Source organism: Apodemus sylvaticus, chromosome 11 (genome assembly GCF_947179515.1).
Source record: "Apodemus sylvaticus chromosome 11, mApoSyl1.1, whole genome shotgun sequence".
In the NCBI taxonomy this organism is placed as follows: Eukaryota; Metazoa; Chordata; class Mammalia; order Rodentia; family Muridae; genus Apodemus; species Apodemus sylvaticus.
Window position 1 is genome coordinate 16,962,976 of NC_067482.1, and position 18,138 is coordinate 16,981,113.

At 45.3% G+C, this 18,138-nt stretch overlaps 1 protein-coding gene across 1 annotated transcript in view; it reads left to right on the forward strand.

Moving 5' to 3' along the window:
• Positions 1-16,401, forward strand: part of Scarb2 (scavenger receptor class B member 2) — a 54,413-nt gene extending 38,012 nt beyond the window's left edge. Inside the window, exons 5-12 of the mRNA XM_052198403.1 lie at positions 385-476; positions 5,213-5,332; positions 5,855-6,024; positions 8,208-8,326; positions 10,062-10,135; positions 11,438-11,489; positions 13,163-13,321; positions 14,913-16,401. Coding sequence (XP_052054363.1) covers positions 385-476; positions 5,213-5,332; positions 5,855-6,024; positions 8,208-8,326; positions 10,062-10,135; positions 11,438-11,489; positions 13,163-13,321; positions 14,913-14,951 — 825 coding nt within the window. The 3' untranslated portion in view covers positions 14,952-16,401. The remainder of the gene's footprint in view (positions 1-384; positions 477-5,212; positions 5,333-5,854; positions 6,025-8,207; positions 8,327-10,061; positions 10,136-11,437; positions 11,490-13,162; positions 13,322-14,912) is intronic.
• Positions 16,402-18,138: the final 1,737 nt, after the last annotated feature.

An 18,138-nucleotide genomic window follows, 5' to 3' on the forward strand; every position in this document is an offset into this window, starting at 1 on the left:
AAACACTGAGGTAAAGTGAGGCCGTATGCTCAAATCCGGCCAGGGCCTGCCCATGGTCTCGCTCACAATGCATGACATCATAGCGTTTCACTTCCTCTCTGGCAGAGAGAAAGCAGACAGGGTTTATACAAAACTTAGAGGTTGTTCAGACACAATTATAAACAAGTTTACATATTACTTCTGTGAGAAACTGGATCCTGAAAGTTGAGTCTCACCAACATTCTCTCATTCTGGGAGAGCCTCCCAAGTGCACAGTCCCTAAAACGTCCCGCCTCACGGGCTCGGCTCGCAAAGGTTGAAGTATATCAGCATTTCAGATGCATTTTGGTATTTCAATGCTTATATTTGATCATTTTTTTAATCATGATGCTCACTTCTTTCTAGAGAAATGGAACTAATGACGGGGAGTATGTTTTTCTGACTGGAGAAGACAATTACCTTAACTTTACAAAAATTGTGGAGTGGAATGGGAAAACGTAAGTCCAGTAAGAATTCCTAGTGTAAGGTGTTTGAATTTTTCATTTAAAACAAAATATGCCTTTTTCTTTTATCCTCCTAATTTAATACTGGGACTGTTGCTTATTGCCAGAGCACCTGCCTATCATACACAACACTCTGGATTGGATCCCAGCAATGGAAAATAAGTTGGCATTTGTGTCTTGTATAAAAAAATGTCAATATTCTTACAATTATTACTTTATCCATCAAGGTGAGGGTAAAAAATACCGTTGAGAATAAGCATTAAAGATTTCTATGTTCCCCATGGCTAGGCAGGAACTAGAAGCCATGGAGTGGCCTCGCTGCTTCTCCTTGGTAGTTACAGAATAATGTGCGGGAGCCGCAGTTCAAACACTGTCCAACCAGTGTTTTTTTGGTGGTGGTGGGGAGGAAGGGCTCACCTCTCCTTTCACTTTGTGGGTGTGGCTTGTTCATGTTATTCTTTCTAAAGTTGAAATTCATTTGTGTTCAGTATTATAATATTTCAAATTAAAAACTTAATCACCTAATTTTTGTTTTATACACAAAACTTCTAGCCTTTTAATAATAGATATTTTTAAAGATTTATTTATTTTATGTATATGTGTAAACTGTAGCTGTCTTCGGATCACCAGCAGAGGGCGTCAGATCCCATGACAGATGGTTGTGGTTACTGGGATTTGAACTCAGGACCTCTGGAAGAGCAGTCAGTGCTATTAACCACTGAGCCATCTCTCCAGTCCACCTTTTAGTGAATTATGAGTAAATGTGTGATGTATTATTTAACATTTTGAACTTATTTTTAGATTCTTTTCTAGGCTTAGATTTTTATGGTTCATGCTTTTCAATTTCCTTCCAAATAGGACAATAATTTTACCTATTTCTTCACATTCACATTCTTACACCCTGATTTACTTTTGAGACAAGGTCTCACTATGTAGTCCAGGCTGGCCTGGAACTTGCTGTGTAGATCACAGAGATCGACCTCCCTCTGCCTCCTGAGTGCTGGGGTTCCCAAACAAATGTGCTACCATGGCTTTTCTGTTTGATTCTTATTCATTCATTCTTTCTTTCTTTCTTTCTTTCTTTCTTTCTTTCTTTCTCTCTCTCTCTCTCTCTCTCTCTCTCTCTCTCTCTCTCTCTCTCTCTCCCTCTCTCTCTCTTTCTTCTTTTCTTTCTCTCTTTCTTTCTCCCCCCCCCCCCCTTTTTTTCTTTTGGTAGTGCTGGCCTTTAAACTCAGTCTGTGTATGTGCTAAAGCCTCTCCCTCTGAGGTATTTCCACAGCCCCTTTGGTTTATTTTGGGGTTGGGTTAAGTGCTCACCTTGGATCCCAGTCTGGCCTGGAGCTCTGGCTCTGTCTGCCTGGCCCCACAGACACTGGATTTGGACTGTGAGTCAGCCGGGCGGCTGCCCTTTGACCTTTAGCTCTTGCCTTTCCTTTGATCTTCTACAACCAGATTGGGATTTACAACCTGATTCTGCTGGGCCCTGGGGCGAACTTCTAAACTCAGGCTTCCAGGCTGAGAGCTGGAACAATCTTATTTTACTGGCATTTACCTGAGTCTGGCTCCGGCTTTGGGTATCGGACTGAGGGATTGAAGGTTCTTGGCATCTTATTCAAAGCATTGAAATAAACACATGGAGATTTGCAAAATAGCACAGACTCTTTTCAAAGCCAAATGGTAGTGCGGGTCAGCAGAATGAACTCATGTTGTCGAGCAACCCAACAGGCCACGTGCATGAGGGCCCTCCAAAGCGCCAATTGTTGTCTGGGACTTTCTCTTTCGGTGCTCAAGAGAAGTAGTATGGTTGCTAAGGATCATAATGTATGTAGCTTTTATTTTGATTGACAGATTATCATATGACTTCTTTTCCTCTTTCATGACTCATCCAGAATGAATCTGATTGCAATGATATGCAAGCTCAACTCATAGGTATAAGACAGTGCAGCAAGGAGGGCTCCTAGTTGACCAGGGATCACTTGGTGCATTGCATGGAGAAGCGCTGGGTGTGGCCATGCCAAATCCGGGTTGCTAAGCTGTCCACATCTTGTCTGCCTCAGTCTCATCTCCCCGCCTCCTAGCCCCTGAGTTCCTCAAAACGTTTATTGGAGCCTCTTCGTCTAGTCTCCATGTCTTGATTAATTTTTCATTTTCTGATCTCGTATTTACGGAAATTTCCTACAACTATCTTCTATTTCATGATTTTTCTCTTCATCTATGCTGTTTGGAGTTTTACTCCTGCTTTTTTGTTTTGTTTTTGTTTTTGTTTTGTTTTTTTAATTCCAAAACATTTTTTGACATTCAAGTTTTCTTTTTTTCTTTTTCTTTCTTTTTTTTTTTTTTTTTTTTTTTGGTTTTTTGTTTTTTGTTTTTTGTTTTTTTTTTGATTTTGGGTTTTTCGAGACAGGGTTTTTCTGTATAGTCCTGGCTGTCCTGGAACTTACTCTGTAGACCAGGCTGGCCTTGAACTCAGAAATTCGCCTGCCTCTGCCTCCCAGAGTGCTGGGATTACAGGCGTGCGCCACCACCGCCTGGCCTATTTTTTTTTTAAACTCTCGAAATTTTGTTTCATCTTCTTCTTTTAACATCACACCACTTCCCTCCAGTTTTGTTTTTAAATGGTACTGGAGATCAAACTCAACCTCATGCATGTCAACCAAGGACTATACACTAAGCTTTTTTAATCAGGCTCAATTAATTTATGTGTAAAAAGGTTTTGTTTTATTTTGCATGTTTGAGTATCTTGTCTTTGCATGTGTACCTGTGCATTACACAGGATTCTGATGGCCATGGGAACAGAAGGCATTAGATCCTCTGGAACTAGAGGTACAGAGAGTTGTGAGCCAACATATGGATGCTGGGACCCTAGCCCAGATCTTCTGCAAGACTAGCAAGTGTTCCTAACCTCTGAGCTAGCTCTCTGGCCTGGCCTCCATTATTTTTTAAGAATGTTACCTTTTCACTTTGCAATACTAAGCACACATGTTTATGACATTAACCCGTTCTGTTAGTCTAGTTTCTTCTAAAGTGAATTAACTTCCTTGATGACTTTATTTTCTGTATTTTACTATAGGTTTTCAATTAAAACATGATTTTCACAATTGTTTCCATTGGGAAGCTTGTCTCGTGTGTGTGTGTGTGTGTGTGTGTGTGTGTGTGTGTGTGTGTGTGTGTGAGAGAGAGAGAGAGAGAGAGAGAGAGAGAGAGAGAGAGATGTCTGTTTGTCTCTCCCCTCGTCCATTCAGCCTCCACAGAGTTTAGAACCAGAGCCCAAAGTGGTCCTCCTACCATGCTGCCAGCAGTGGAAATCCACACACAGCTTGGCTCAGGTTCCGCTGTGAGGCGATTTCTGAGTCTCCAGCTTTGGACAACACCAAAATGCACACCGCAGGTAGAAGCTGCTTTCTTTGGCCTCTTTGGATGAGCAGGGAATCCTTCTTCCTGGGATCCCGACTCAAGCCTGAGTGGAACTTTCTCTATCCATACTAACTTAGGAACTGAGCTCGGTCCTTCCTCTGGAGGTGTAGGCAGGGCACCATCTCAGCTCTGCTTACCGCTGTACACTTAGCCAGCGTTTTGTGTAGCGGATGCTCGTTTGTGTTTGGGATGTGGTGCAGACCGTTTGAATGTTTTCCTTTCAAGTTTATCGCCTTGATTTCCTGTTTACACTCAGTGCACCTGAAACTTGGAGAATTTCTATTTATTCATTACCCTCCCTTTCCTTTGGCATCTGTACTGTTTTCGTCTGTTCCATGTATTTTAACAAGTTATCATAAGCCGCGTGACTTATAAAAGACAGAAATGTGTTCTTCACAGCTCTGCGGGCCAAGCAGTCCAAGGCCAGCACCCCAGTAGCTCTATCGCTGGGAGGGGCGTGGGTCCTTAAAGGGGCCGCCTTCTTGTTTTAACTTCACACACGTGGTGGAAGGGCTGTGCCAGTCCCTAGGGTCTCCTCAAAGGTCACTAGTCTTATGACCTTAGTCGTCCCCTTCATGATCTGATCACCTGACAGGCAGATTTCAATACAAAAATCTAGAGGGATCCTACCTGTCTAGTCTACTACATGTTATAAAGCACGCTATCTCAGCTGTGTTTTCAGTGACAGCAACGCAGTATTAGCATCTCCTGTTGTCTTGGGCAAGTCTGCTATTTTTGGAAGGGAGAACTATTCAGAGAGCAGTTAATGGTCTTCCCCGCATATTAAGGAATGGGATTTATCTGATCCACAGCCCCTCTGTCCCCGGCCTAGCTATGCGCAAGGCTGCCACTAATGTCTTTAAGTACATCAGTTTCTCTTTCTCTGTTGTTGTTGCTGTGTTTGCTTATGATGTAGGATATAGAGGCAAGCGTGTCACTCTGTGCTTGTAGAGACAACACTGTGGCCTTGGTTTTTTTCCTGTACCTTTGCATAGGTTCCAGAGACTGAACTCTAGCTGTGAGTTTTACCTAGCCGTTGTGCCATCTTGCTGGCCCTTAAACCACTATGTCTAAACGCCTGTGTAGGGAGGGTGCACTCTTCTAGAAGAAGGAAACAGGAATTTGCAGCTGTTATCAAAAGCGATTTTGGTTTGGAGCCTACTTTTTCTTTCTCTGTTGTCGTTCCTACCTCTTCTGTGCCTATGTATGGGTGACGTACTGCCGTAGCCAGCTCCACTTATACCTGGAAGGGTACTGACCGGTTAGAGATCCTAAAGTCCAGCTGGGTCACCTGCATTCTTTCTTGTGCCGTATAGGTCGCTGGACTGGTGGACCACAGACACGTGCAACATGATTAACGGGACAGATGGAGATTCTTTTCACCCATTGTTAAGCAAGGATGAGGTCCTATACATCTTCCCATCTGATTTCTGCAGGTACCAACTTTTAACATAGCTCTTGGACTGCGAGACAGGGTGAGGAGTGTAAGCAGAGGCACTCACAACACATGGGAATTTACACACACTGGTACACGTGCTAGAGGCACTCTGAGAAATGACGCTGTGGCATGGCTCACGGCTCAGACTCCAGAAGGTAGCTCTGTTGATTTGGATCTTAACTCTCCTTGCAGCTGCGTGGCCCTGGGCAATTATTTAACCAGTCTACCTTGCTTTCCGTTCCCTCTTCCCCTCCCCTCCTATGACTATTTGTATGAGACAGGGACTCAGGTGTCTCAGGCTGGCTTCAGACTTGCCAGAGCCTGGATGCTGCTGAGGATGACCTTGAACATTGACCTTTCTCCTACCTACACCTCCTAGAGCTACAATTACAGATGTGAGCTGCTGCACCCTGCTTATACAGGGCTGGGATCTGAACCCAGGCCTTCACAGGTGCTGGGCAAGCATGCTACCAGCTAAGGCGCATTCCTGCACTGACTCTGTATCCTTCCCTCCTCCCAGATCAGTATATATCACTTTCAGTGGCTTTGAGAACGTAGAAGGACTGCCTGCTTTTCGGTATAAGGTGCCTGCAGAAATCCTAGCCAACACCTCCGAAAATGCTGGCTTCTGCATACCTGAGGGAAACTGCATGGACTCAGGAGTGTTGAATGTCAGCATCTGTAAGAACGGTAAGAACGTCTAGGGAGTTATGGCTATAAGGTGTCTAGAATGCAGACAGATCTGAGGCGTGAAACCAAATTTGTCACCAATCTAATATATAGCGCAATTCCAACCTTTCAGGAATAAGTGTTGGCATATGCCTGCAATCCTGGCACCCAGATGGCAGCAGCAGCAGGAAGATAGAGAGTGTAGCCAAGGCCAGCCTGGGCTACATAGCTATCCCCTGTGTCAAATGTTGCTGCTGCTGTTTTGTTACATATATAGCAAACAATTAAAAATGTTCTAGTTTTGGTAGCACATGCTTTAGCTAAGATTCTCAATGATTTTGAACCAGATTTAGTCTTATATTCTTATCATGAGTTTCATGGTGTTTGTTTGTTTTTTAATTATTTCTTTATTTAATGTATATGAGTACACAGTAATGTGTCTCAGGCACACTAGAAGAGGGCATTGAACCCCATTACAGATGGTTGTAAACCACCATGTGGTTGCTGGGAATTGAACTCAAGACCTCTGAAAGAGCAGCCAGTGATCTTAACCACTGAGCCATCTCTCCAGCCTGTTTCCTCTCCCCCTGTAATTTGAATTTGTTGTTCTTGGTGTATAGCGGGTGAGCATGCGTGCCTCGGCCCAGGTGTGGCAGTGAGAGGCCCCTCAGTGGATTCGGGTCTCCCCTCCCATCTTTTGTGGGATCCTGAGAGCTATCCCAGCCTTCAGGCCCCGGTGCTTACGCTCTGAGCATCTTGCTCTCCCTCTCAGTTCTCTGGTCCCTCAGCTCTCTGTTCCTTTCCACGAATGAGGGACAAGCATCAACGCGGCAGCTGACCAAAGGTGTTGTTTTCAGCTTGAAGGTGAGCTTCAGCAGTCAGGTGTCATCGTAGAGTTGCTCACAGTGGCCTTGCCTGACAGTGTGCAGTGTCCACTTCTGGTTTTTGCTCTTGTTTTTTTTTTTTTTTTTTTTCTTTGAGGAAGGGTCTCATTGAGTAGCCCAGGCTGGTACCAAACTTCCCATCCCTGGAGTTTTAGCCTCCCAGGTCCTGGGATAATGTGTGTAGCTCAATATCACCGTCTTATCACCATGGGAACAGAGGAAAGAGAAGGGATGTGCTTTTATGAAACGTCTGTAGGATTTCTTTGCTAGCACCTCTTTTATTATTTTGTTTCTTTCTCTTTGAGATCTGGTCTTACTATGTGTCTCTGGCTATTTCATAACTGACTGTGCAGACCAGGCCGACCCTAGTGTTTCTAGATCCCTACTTAGAATTCCTCTTTAAAGGATGGGGGTGGGGTTGTTTTGAGATGCTTTCACTTTGTTCTTTGAGGATAGCCTCAAACTCACTCACTGTGTAGCCCAGGATATCTGTAAACTCACAGTGATCCTCCTGCCTCAGCCTCCCTCAATGCTGGGATTACCACCACTGGCCCTCTTTAAGGTTCCTTTGGAGAGCCACCCTCTCTCCCAAATGACGGTGCTCCTTTCTCAAAAATAAAGTGATGCAGTAGCTGGTTCTCCTGTATGATTGGCATTAAAAGGGTCACACGGCAGTCACCCTTCCCGTCCTTTTATTAGCAGCCTGCAAACCTTACATCAGTTTTTTTTAAGGTGCTAAATATATGTACGAGGTGTGAGAGTGTAAGCCTGTGATCTTAGAACTTGGAAAACAGAAACAGGAGGAATGCTGTGAGTTCTGGGCCAGCCTGAGCTGCAGAATAAAACCCCTGTGCCTCAAACAAACAGCAAAACTCCAAACAAAACAATAGCAGTAAGAATGTCATTCCGTGAGAGAGAACTGGCATTCAAGTAGTGCTCTGAGGTGAGACCTTCTCGCTAAGGCAGACCATTTCCTCCGAAGCCTGGGAGCTGTGAGTCGCTGGGAAATTCTCATGGTGTTTGGGAACCTCAGAGTCTTCAGATGCAAAATGCGGATAAGGTTTTTAGTTCTATCATGTCCTGGGATATTATTTAACATAGATACATGGGTAAAAAGTCTACTTGCAGGTTCAGAAGCTATATAAGTATAATGTGGCCAGGACTTTGGCATATGGGATGCAGTAAAATAATGGGGGAACAGCAGGTGACAGGAAACACAGTGTCACTTTCTTTTTCTGTTGTGAAGCAATTTTGCGGTCAGGACCTATATATTGTTCTTAGACTTAAAACAGCATGACTTCTGTGTCAATCACCATGCAGGTGCGCCCATTATCATGTCCTTCCCACACTTTTACCAAGCCGACGAGAAGTTCGTTTCCGCCATAAAGGGCATGCGCCCCAACAAGGAAGAACACGAATCATTTGTAGACATCAATCCTGTGAGTACACACTTCTCCATAAAAGAGCCTGTCTTACTGCGTACAAGCAGGTTCACCTACCTGGTCGCAAGCATTCTTAAGAGGCGCACCTCCTTCCGTGGCCATTCAAGTGGGTGGGAGGGAATCAGTGTACACACTGTGGTCCGTAGCCTATTACAAAAAAAATCCCACAAAACAAAAACTCAGGAAAAGAAAGACGATCCCTCTGATGGTTGGTCAACATCTGGTCGACATCATACGGATGTTTTTTTTTTTTTAAAAAAAAGGTCTGCTGGCAGTGGGATGTCTGAACTCTGTGGGTCAAATCTACAGAAACCAGCAAACCTGCTTTAAAGAAAAATGGAAAGGAAGCAAAGACAAAGCATGGGGGTAGGGATGCGGCTCGGGGTAGGGATGCGGCTCGGGGTAGGGATGAGGCTTGGGGTAGGGATGCGGCTCTGCTCGGGGTAGGGATACAGCTTGGCTCGGGGTAGGGATGCGGCTGGGGCGGTAGGGATGCGGCTCAGCTCGGGGTAGGGATGCAGCTCAGGGGTAGGGATGCGGCTCAGGGGTAGGGATGTGGCTGGGGTGGGGGTAGGGATGTGGCTCAGCTCGGGGTAGGGATGCGGCTCAGTGGTAGAACGCTTACCTCAACTGCGTGAGGCCCTAGCTTCAATCCAGCATAACAAAACAAAATGAACTCAACAGTACCAATTCAGTCACAGAGCCAGCCGAGGCTGGACCCACAAAACCAACCAGCCTGCTGTCACACAGTGTTGGATTTCGCCTTCAGAATTACAGATTGTGTATTCTCTGCACAATATGCAGATCTAAGCATAAATATTAGCTTCATTCACTTTTGGCAAACCTTCTATAGGTACTTTGCCAAGTTTCTTATATATTATTCATGTAGATGGTATTAGATATGTATATACTTTGCTCCTGAGTTCACAAAAGAGAATGTTAGGATGATACGGGATCCCTTCGATATAAGAGTCTCTCTTGGGATTCCTTCAATACAAGAGCCTCTCTTGTAGGCATTCACATGTAGAGGCTAAAACGAAATGCTCAAAGATCTCACTTGAGCCTGGCAGCACAGATCTGTGATCCCAGCTACCCAGGAGGTTGAGCCAGGAGGATCACAAGTTCAAGGCCAGCCTCGTGTATGCTAGGCAAGCACTACAGCAGCTAGGCTGCAGGCCCAGCCCTCAGGTTGACTACATTCCTTCTTTGTCAGCCATCAGCCTTTCCTCAGGGCTTATCGCCACAGGATGGGCGAAGTTGCGTACCTCAGGGCACATGTGCACTTGCTGCCTCGTGTATTCGGTATGGGGGGTACTGGACTTGGAAATCATTCTCTGGCAGGGACTGCCCTCAGCCTCTTAGCTCTGGAAACTGCCTAGATGTCACGTTCAATACGGAACTTGTGACTTCTGGAGGAGGACATCCAGGCTCTGCTCTGCCAGGTGGCAATACCCTGGGACCTCTATAGAATTGTCTTGTTTCTGTGTTCCACCGGGATCTGCCAATCAGCATCTGCATGGTAGCAGATTCCCAGGGATTCGAATCCCTACAAAGCCCCAAGCCCCACAGCGCCATTAATACACGTGGTCCCACCGTGGAGACCAGTTTCCCCCTTGTACACTCTGCCTGCCAGACGTGGCAGTGGGTTCTTGTGGGTCAGAACCACACAGTTACACTCGGTTGAAAATGTGGCCGGATAGATCCTAATTATTTTCTCTCTTTTTGTGTGCAGTTGACCGGCGTTATTTTAAGAGGGGCCAAGAGATTCCAGATCAACACTTATGTTAGGAAACTGGATGACTTTGTGTAAGTGTCGCCTCTTCCTTCAGAGGCAGATGCTGGGTTTGCTTTGGCACTTTCTGGTAGGTCTGGTACCAGGGGAGTACAGCCTACTTCTAACAGCTCAACATCTCTGTCCCCAGTGGGATATGGCCTTGGTGTTGACGGTGCTTCCACCTTGGCCTGTATAAGGTGCTGTCCATGCACTGGTGTCACCAGTGCTGCCCATGCATTGGTATCACCCTTGCATCAGGTGTCGCTGATGACACTATATCAACCTACAGCTTTATATTGCCCTCTAATACTCCAGAGAACCGAGACACGAAACCTAAGTGACTTGCTGGGACTCACACAGTCATCGAGGCTGTGCGGATCTGCAGTGGCTCTTATCCAGTCACCTAGCAATGTCCTCCACCTTGACACTGGTCTCCATCTCTTTTCTCCGTACTCACTCTGCGTCTTCTTAGGCTCAGTCACCACAAGTTCTCATTTGGACACTAGCGGCAGGCTCCAGAATCCAGCCTTTCACTTCTGCATTTCAACCACAAGCAACTCCTTAGTAAGACTTTCCCTCCCCTCCCCACCAAAAAAAATGAACCCCCAAGTATAGCTTCTTGGCCACACTTATCAGTGGGATTTTTCTTAGCTCTAAGAAAATATCAATTATTTAATGAAAGACAGGATATAAAACTATATATGTCTATCTCTGTGTCCATCTGTCTGGTCTGTCTGTTCATCCATCCATTCATCCACCTATCTACCTATAAACCTTGATGTCTTTCCCCCCAACTGAACTCTCCAGATTTAATTACAGTCCTGGTTTCACTGCCCAGTTGCCAGGATCTTGGGCATATTACGTAGATTCTATTAGTAGGTTTCCCCTCTTCCTACCCTGTACATAATGAGAACTATAGCATGTGACTCTTCTAAGAGCTGAATAAAATAAAGCCCCCAAACACTGATCACAGAGAGGTCAAACCGTGGTCACGACGGCTCTTGTTGCAGAGAGTGTGTGGTGACCTAGAAACTTCTGGAGTGGCCCTTGTGTAGTCTGCTCTGAGCAGTGCCACTTTGACAGGTCTGCATCTGTAGCTTGGGCTTCGTTAACATGTCACATAGATGTGCAAGCTTGCATTGTTGGCTGACAGTGTTGCAGTCTTAATTTCTGATTTCTGTGTCTGAGAAGATAACTAAGACGTCCGTGGCCAGTTCCCAGGAACTGAGACAATTAAGCGTGCTCTAATCTTTGTTTTGAACGTGTCCTTCCAGGTGAGAGATGGTTTCAGGAGGGCGTCCATGAAATAATGCCCTCCTTTGTCTTATTTGTAGGGAAACGGGAGACATTAGGACTATGGTTTTCCCAGTGATGTATCTCAATGAGGTAAGTCCTGAAAGACACAGGATGTTTTAACTGTCCAAGCTTGGCATATTTCCAATATGATGTCTGCTGCCATAGCGACATGTGACATGCCATTTAAGGGAGAAGAGGTGGCTTTTTTTTTTTTTTTTTTTTTTTTGGTTTTTTGAGACAGGGTTTCTCTGTATAGCCCTGGCTGTCCTGGAACTCACTCTGTAGACCAGGCTGGCCTCGAACTCAGAAATCATCCACCTGCCTCTTCAGGCAGACAAACCCCGACTAAGAGACCAGTGTCTTAGTCAGGGTTTGTATTCCTGTACAAAACATTATGATCAAGAAGCAAGTTGGGGAGGAAAGGGTTTATTCAGCTTACACTTCCACATTGCTATTCATCACCAAAGGAAGTCAGGACTGGAACTCACACAGGGTAGGAACCTGGAGGCAGGAGCTGATGCAGAGGCCATGGAGGGATGCTGCTTACTGGCTTGCTTCCCCTGCCTTGTTCAGCTTGCTTTCTAACCCAGGACCACCAGCCCAGGGATGGTACCACATACAAGGGACTGGGGCCTCCCACCTTGATCACTAATTAAGAAAATTCCTTACAGCTGGATCTCATGGAAGCATTTCCTCAAGGGAGGCTCCTTTCTTTGTGATAACTCCAACTTGTGACAAATTGATACACAAAACCGGCCAATACAACCAGTGACCATATGTGTACTCAGGAGAGAAAGGATATTGTGTGGATACCATTTTTTGTAGTGTTTTATCCATTCTTTTACTCAGCCAGTATTAATTAAGCACCTGCTGTGTACTGAGTGCTCTCCCAGGTGTGGAGGTGGCTAAGCTGTCTTGCTTTCAAGGGACTCACAATTACTGAACATAAACAGGCAAACTGTTATGCTGGTTTCAAGTACAATAAATGAGGTTCTAGGGACAGCGACAGAAAGCTCTTCTATCAGGCCTGAAATAGCAGAGACATTTCTAGAATGAAGAAATGCTAAGATGAATTTGGAGTGGCCCATCTGATGCCAGGCAAAGGCTCCCATACCACTTATTTTTGTGTTGATGTGACAGAAGCAACTTAAGGAGAAAGGTTTCTTATGGCTCACAATTACGGAAGGACTTCTTCAGTCTATCATGGCAAGGAGGCCATGTTGATGGGCGTGGTTGGTGGCAGGGACATGTGGCTGGATTCACATCTCAGGGGATCAGGAAGCTACTTCTCCAGTCAGATCTCCGTCTTCTAAAGGCTCCATGGTCTTCACAAAGCAGTGTAGCATGGTGGCACACACCTGTAACCCAGCACTCCAGAGGCAGTGCCACCAAGTTGAGGCCACCTTTGTCTACATTGGGAGTTCCAGGCTATCCTGGGGTATAGAATGAGAGCCTATCTCAATATAACAATCAAACAAACAAAACCAGATGCTAATCAATATTTAAAACACGAGCCAGTGGGGACATTTCACTCTAACCATAACATCTATTTTCTCAACATTTCTTAACATCTTTCTCTATTTTTTGACCTATGTTGAGTTAATCTTGTCTTCAAGAGAAAATAGATTGAGTAAAACATCCTCTTTGGTTATTCTAGGTGAATTCTCAGTATATCTGGTTTGTTTGAAATGGACGGGCACACACACACACACACATCACGAGATACCTAGTCCTCAAGATAATACTATTTCTCTCCCTTCCAGAGTGTTATCATTGACAAAGAAACTGCAAGACAACTTAAGTCTGTGATCAACACAACTTTGGTTGTCACCAACATACCGTACATCATCATGGCACTGGGCGTGTTCCTTGGCTTGGTTTTCACATGGCTGGCGTGTCGAGGACAGGGGTCTATGGATGAGGTAAGCGCTGAGTAGAGGAATTGATCTCTTGCTGATACATCTACCAGAGGGATTCCTTAATCTATTAAAGGGCTGCCAGCTTGCTCCTTTGAGTAGATAATGGATGGACGACTGAGTGGTAGCCAGGGCTAGTATACATTGAGAAAGGCAGGGTGATAGAATGGTGACGTTTGGTGTTAGAGGGTCTCTCAGTGGGTTTGGATACACCCTATAGGAGGTAACTTCATATCTATGAAAACAATAGTGTTAAACAAGAATATAAAACCTTTAATCCCCTAAACTTTGGTGCTGGACTGTCTGGGTTCAAATCCCAGTTCCACCATTAAACATCTGTATGTCCCTTGAAATGGCCTCAATCTCATCATCTGTAAAAGGAGTGATAACAAAGTCTACCTCCTGAGTTTCTGGAGAGAATCAGATGATGTACAAAGCACAGAAGATTTGACTTGGAGTTTCTCAAGAAGCTTGGTTATTATATACGATAAAGATGATTCCAATGTTGTAGAGCAAAGGGGTCAGAGACCACTTGTTAAGAATCCTTGGTGATCTGGAGGTGTTATGGTTGAGATCACAAAACAATGGTAAAAAGGTGGTTGAATGAGAACCATTAATTTCCAGAAGGAACGGGATAGGCTGACTTAGATTGGCCCTCAAGTGAACAGGAGTCTCAGGGCTCCTGTAGAAGCCCTTCTTTTTCTGTGGAACTAGAGGTTGAGGCAAGGGTCTGACAAGCCAGGCAAGCAAGCACTCTCCCACTGAGACACATGCCTCGTCCTTAAAGACAAACGTGTTTTGAGATGAGATCTCTCTGAGCTGCCTGGGCTGACCTTGAACTTGCTCTGTGGTCTAGCCCAGCTTTGAACATGGGATCCTCATGCTTCAGCCTTCTCAGTGGTGGACTGCAGACCTGAACCACCAGGCCTGCTGCAGACACCCTTCTTAAGTGCTTGGCAGTTTCTGCCTTTACTGCACACTTTCCCCTTCCGTTTTCCTGTGAAACCATCTGAGCAGTGTGAAGCAGGAGACGAAGCTGGTTGAAACCATGTGGGTAGCCATAGCTGGGAAAATGTTCCGTTATGTGCCTCCACTCATGCCAGCCAGAACTAGAGATAGGGCAAGCTTCTTACTATTGTCCCCTCTGGATCTGCCAGTCTGCGTCCAATTCCAATTCCGGGGAATTTTCCTAGGTAAAAGCAGACCACCTAGGAATGCTAATCGGCACCCCATAATAATCAACCACCTTCATGTCTTCCAAAAGTGTTGGTGAGCATCTACAGCCTCTGAGACACTGCTCCCTGGTAGGGTACAAACCAGGAAGGAGACTGTTTTGTGGTCCAGGATGCTAAGGGGAGCTATAGTCCTGACAGAGGGGAGCTTGCAGACCTGGTATCAGAGGCTGGAGAGGAAAAGCTGTCCTCTAACAGGGTCAGGTTAGAGTCTTAAAAGCAAAGACAGCCAAGAGGAAGAGAAGAGGGAGTTGCCTTCCCATCAGCTTCTCCTCTTTCCACCTCCGCCACCTTGCCTCAACCTTGCATCAGGGCAGAAGTTCCCGCCATGAACGTCTAACCTCTGCGTCTTCTGTCTGTCTCAGGGAACTGCGGATGAAAGAGCACCCCTCATACGAACCTAGTGGGACTTACCTGGTGCCTGAGCTTGGTGAGAGAGAATGTGAGAACTGCCCCGACCTGGATCAGGACAGGGGAAACCCTGCATCCTCACGGGCTCCTGGCCTGTCAAGAAGGAAGCGAGGACACCCTCCTGGTCAGAGGGAAATGAGCAGGGCGACATGGCTAGCAATTATGCTCTATCAAATCATGTCTCTAAAACTGTGTTCATGTGTCTAGGAAGTATTTAATAAACTTGTGTAGAAACCTTTTGTGGTTAGGCTCTGGGAGCTGAGGGGATTCCGTGACCCCCGTTGTAGATACAATGTCTGAGTCACTTGTTAATGTTACTTGGCCAGACCGGATTCAGTATGCTTCATTCTCCAAACTTTGTATTCAAAACATGTATGTGTTTCTGATGTTCCCTATTTACCTCCTTACACAGAAAGATGTAGTACCCAGGGTAGACTGAGAGCTTCATACAATGTACTGAGAGCAAATGAGTCTGATTTCATTCTCTAAAACATTACATTCTGCATCTCGCTCTAATCTTCAGGAAAATAACTCAACTCTTTTGACCGTTTTATAGTGTGTAGGAATTCAAGTTGGGGAAGAGGTGGTGTGGGTGGTATCTATAAGTAGACAGCATTGAGCTCCTGAGGATTTTTTGTTGTGCTTTTGTGAAGCAAGAGTTTGCACCGGGAATGTTGGTGAGGGTAAGACAGATATTTCACTTAGAATAGACTTCAATGTTAATTATGGCATCTATGGGCTAACAGTCATTTTTAGACAAAAATGTCTGGATCTAGAATGTGCTGCTGAGAGAACAGAATGAATGACGTCTACCCCACAGGCATCTCTGCCATGTAGGACAGTGACACGGAATGACAGCGTCTGCAGATATTGAGGGGTCATTTGTAAAATGACAGATGATGGAAGTCCATCTGCCTATAGCTCACATCACAGACAGATCCAGGAAGTCTGCACAGGTTAGAGAGGCATCTCTTCTGGACCCAGCTGGTGTTTTGTGGCTCCCTGTCACTAAGTGCCCTCTGCGTCCTGTGACAATCATTTTTCTGACAGAGCGACAAGTGTTAGACTGCTAGACAGAAGGCACTTCAGATAAGGGGTCCTGACAAGACGCCACGCTGCTTCTCTCTGGAAGGCAATGGCTTCAGTGTATGAATAAGGATATTAGTGTCACAACTGTCAGACCTCAGCTGTCCTGGAGAGCAGTGTTCATGATTCTCAGAGTCCACCATTTTGGGTTTTTTGGTTTGGTTTTGTTTTAGGGGTTTTTTTTATTTTTTTTATTTTTTATTTTTTTGTGGTTTTTCAAGAAAGGGTTTCTCTGTGTAGCCCCGGAACTCGCTCTGTAGACCAGACTGGCCTCAAACTCACAGAGATCTGACAGCCTCTGCCTCCTGAGTGCTGGGATTAAAGGCTTACATGATTGGTTTTTTTTTTTTTTTTCAAGGATCCCTATACATTATCTGGCTAACTGCTTATAGAGTTTCCTGAAAACTGAATTTCAATGTATTTAAAACTTTTAAAAATACGAGACGTCACATACATATTGAAAGTAAAACATTGCTTTACTATACAGGCCCAAATTTTCCTTTCTTGACACAAAAGCAATATACAATGTTTCCCTCCCCCCCCCCCAATTTTGGCATTTTTTGAGACAGGGTCTATATATCCAGGCTGTCCTAGAACTCACTATGTAAACTAGGCTGGCCTTGAACTCAGAGATCTGCCTGCCTCTGTGTCGTGAGTACTGGGATCCATGAGCCACCGTGCTTGGCTGATGTTTCCCTTCTAGAAGAGAGAATTTGTTATGTTTTCACCTTTCCTACTAATCAACGTAGAAATATTAGATGCCCCAAATCACCGAAATGTGAAACTAAGCTGAAAATATCTGACCTTTAGAAATGACAAATATTTGTAGACGTTGTATTTAACTAGGTAGTTGGCATGTCTTAGTCCTCATGCTCTGTGACAGGGTCTCTCTCTGTAGCTCAGGCTGGTCTGGAACTCACTATGTAACATAGGCTGCCCTTGAATTTACAGTAAGCCTGTCTCAGCCGCCCACGTGCTGAGGTTACAGGCACACACAACACCTGTCTGTCTTTATGCAACTACTTATCCACACTAATAAACTGATAAGCTAGTGCATACTAATTGGTTCATTCCTATTTTCAGGATATTATCATCTCTGAGGAGATTTTTTAAACACGGAACTTATAGCAGTTAATGATGTACATAGTAGACTGAATCACACATAGAAAAGAAGACCAAAACAAAAAACAAAACAAAACAAAAAAAAAACCCAATTAACCCTTTATGAGTGCCATGGTTGCTAATAGCAGTGTGTCACTTGGTGTCTTCTTTCTAAAAGGTCCATGGCGGACCCACAAGGCACAGTCCGAATTGTCGGTTGATGAACAATGAATGTACTCTTTCCGGTGTGGGGCTGGGAATAGCAGGCTGTTCTCTGCGTTCGTTCTCCTGAGGGCATTATCCTGGACAGGCCCCAGAGGCTGTGGTCCTCAGCGTTCTCACTCCAGAGTGCCAGGGAACTGGGAGAGCACGGGGTGGGGGATGGGCATTCCCACATAGGCTCTGCCCAGTAGGCTTCACTTCCTGGGGTTCTACAAAGATCACTAAGGGTCACATGGGACAAGTACGACACAACTAACCCCTATTGGGGTTTTCGCTTAAGGGGGATAATTCTTGCTGTTTGTGGTGTGGGTTCTTCCAGAGGCCCTCTGAGCCTTATTACTGGTGTCAATCGCTTGTGCCTGGCTTTAAAAAGACTGACCGGGATGTTTGTCACATAGCTTACATGGTTGGTTCATCTGTTGTGCTTCTTGGCCTGGTTTTCTTTCTACCCATAATGCAATGAAATGGTTCACTAATTAAAGAAAGTTTCTATAAAGTCTCGCCCAGAACTGTCTCTCATTGGGTGGAGTTTCACTGGGGTCATTTTCATCCTCGCTGCTTTCCCTGGAGACTTGGAAACCTTTGATGGTGGAGGGAGAATTGATGACAAACACCGAAGCTAGCCTAAGCTCGGGCACAGCTGTTCTGATAGCTGCTCAGCCGCAGGGTCAGAACGGGCTCCTTGGACAGAACTGCTCTCTAGCAGGATCTGGAAGGATCTCTCCCGCTCTTCCTCTCCACCCTCCTCCTCCTCTCTCCGCCTCCTTCCCC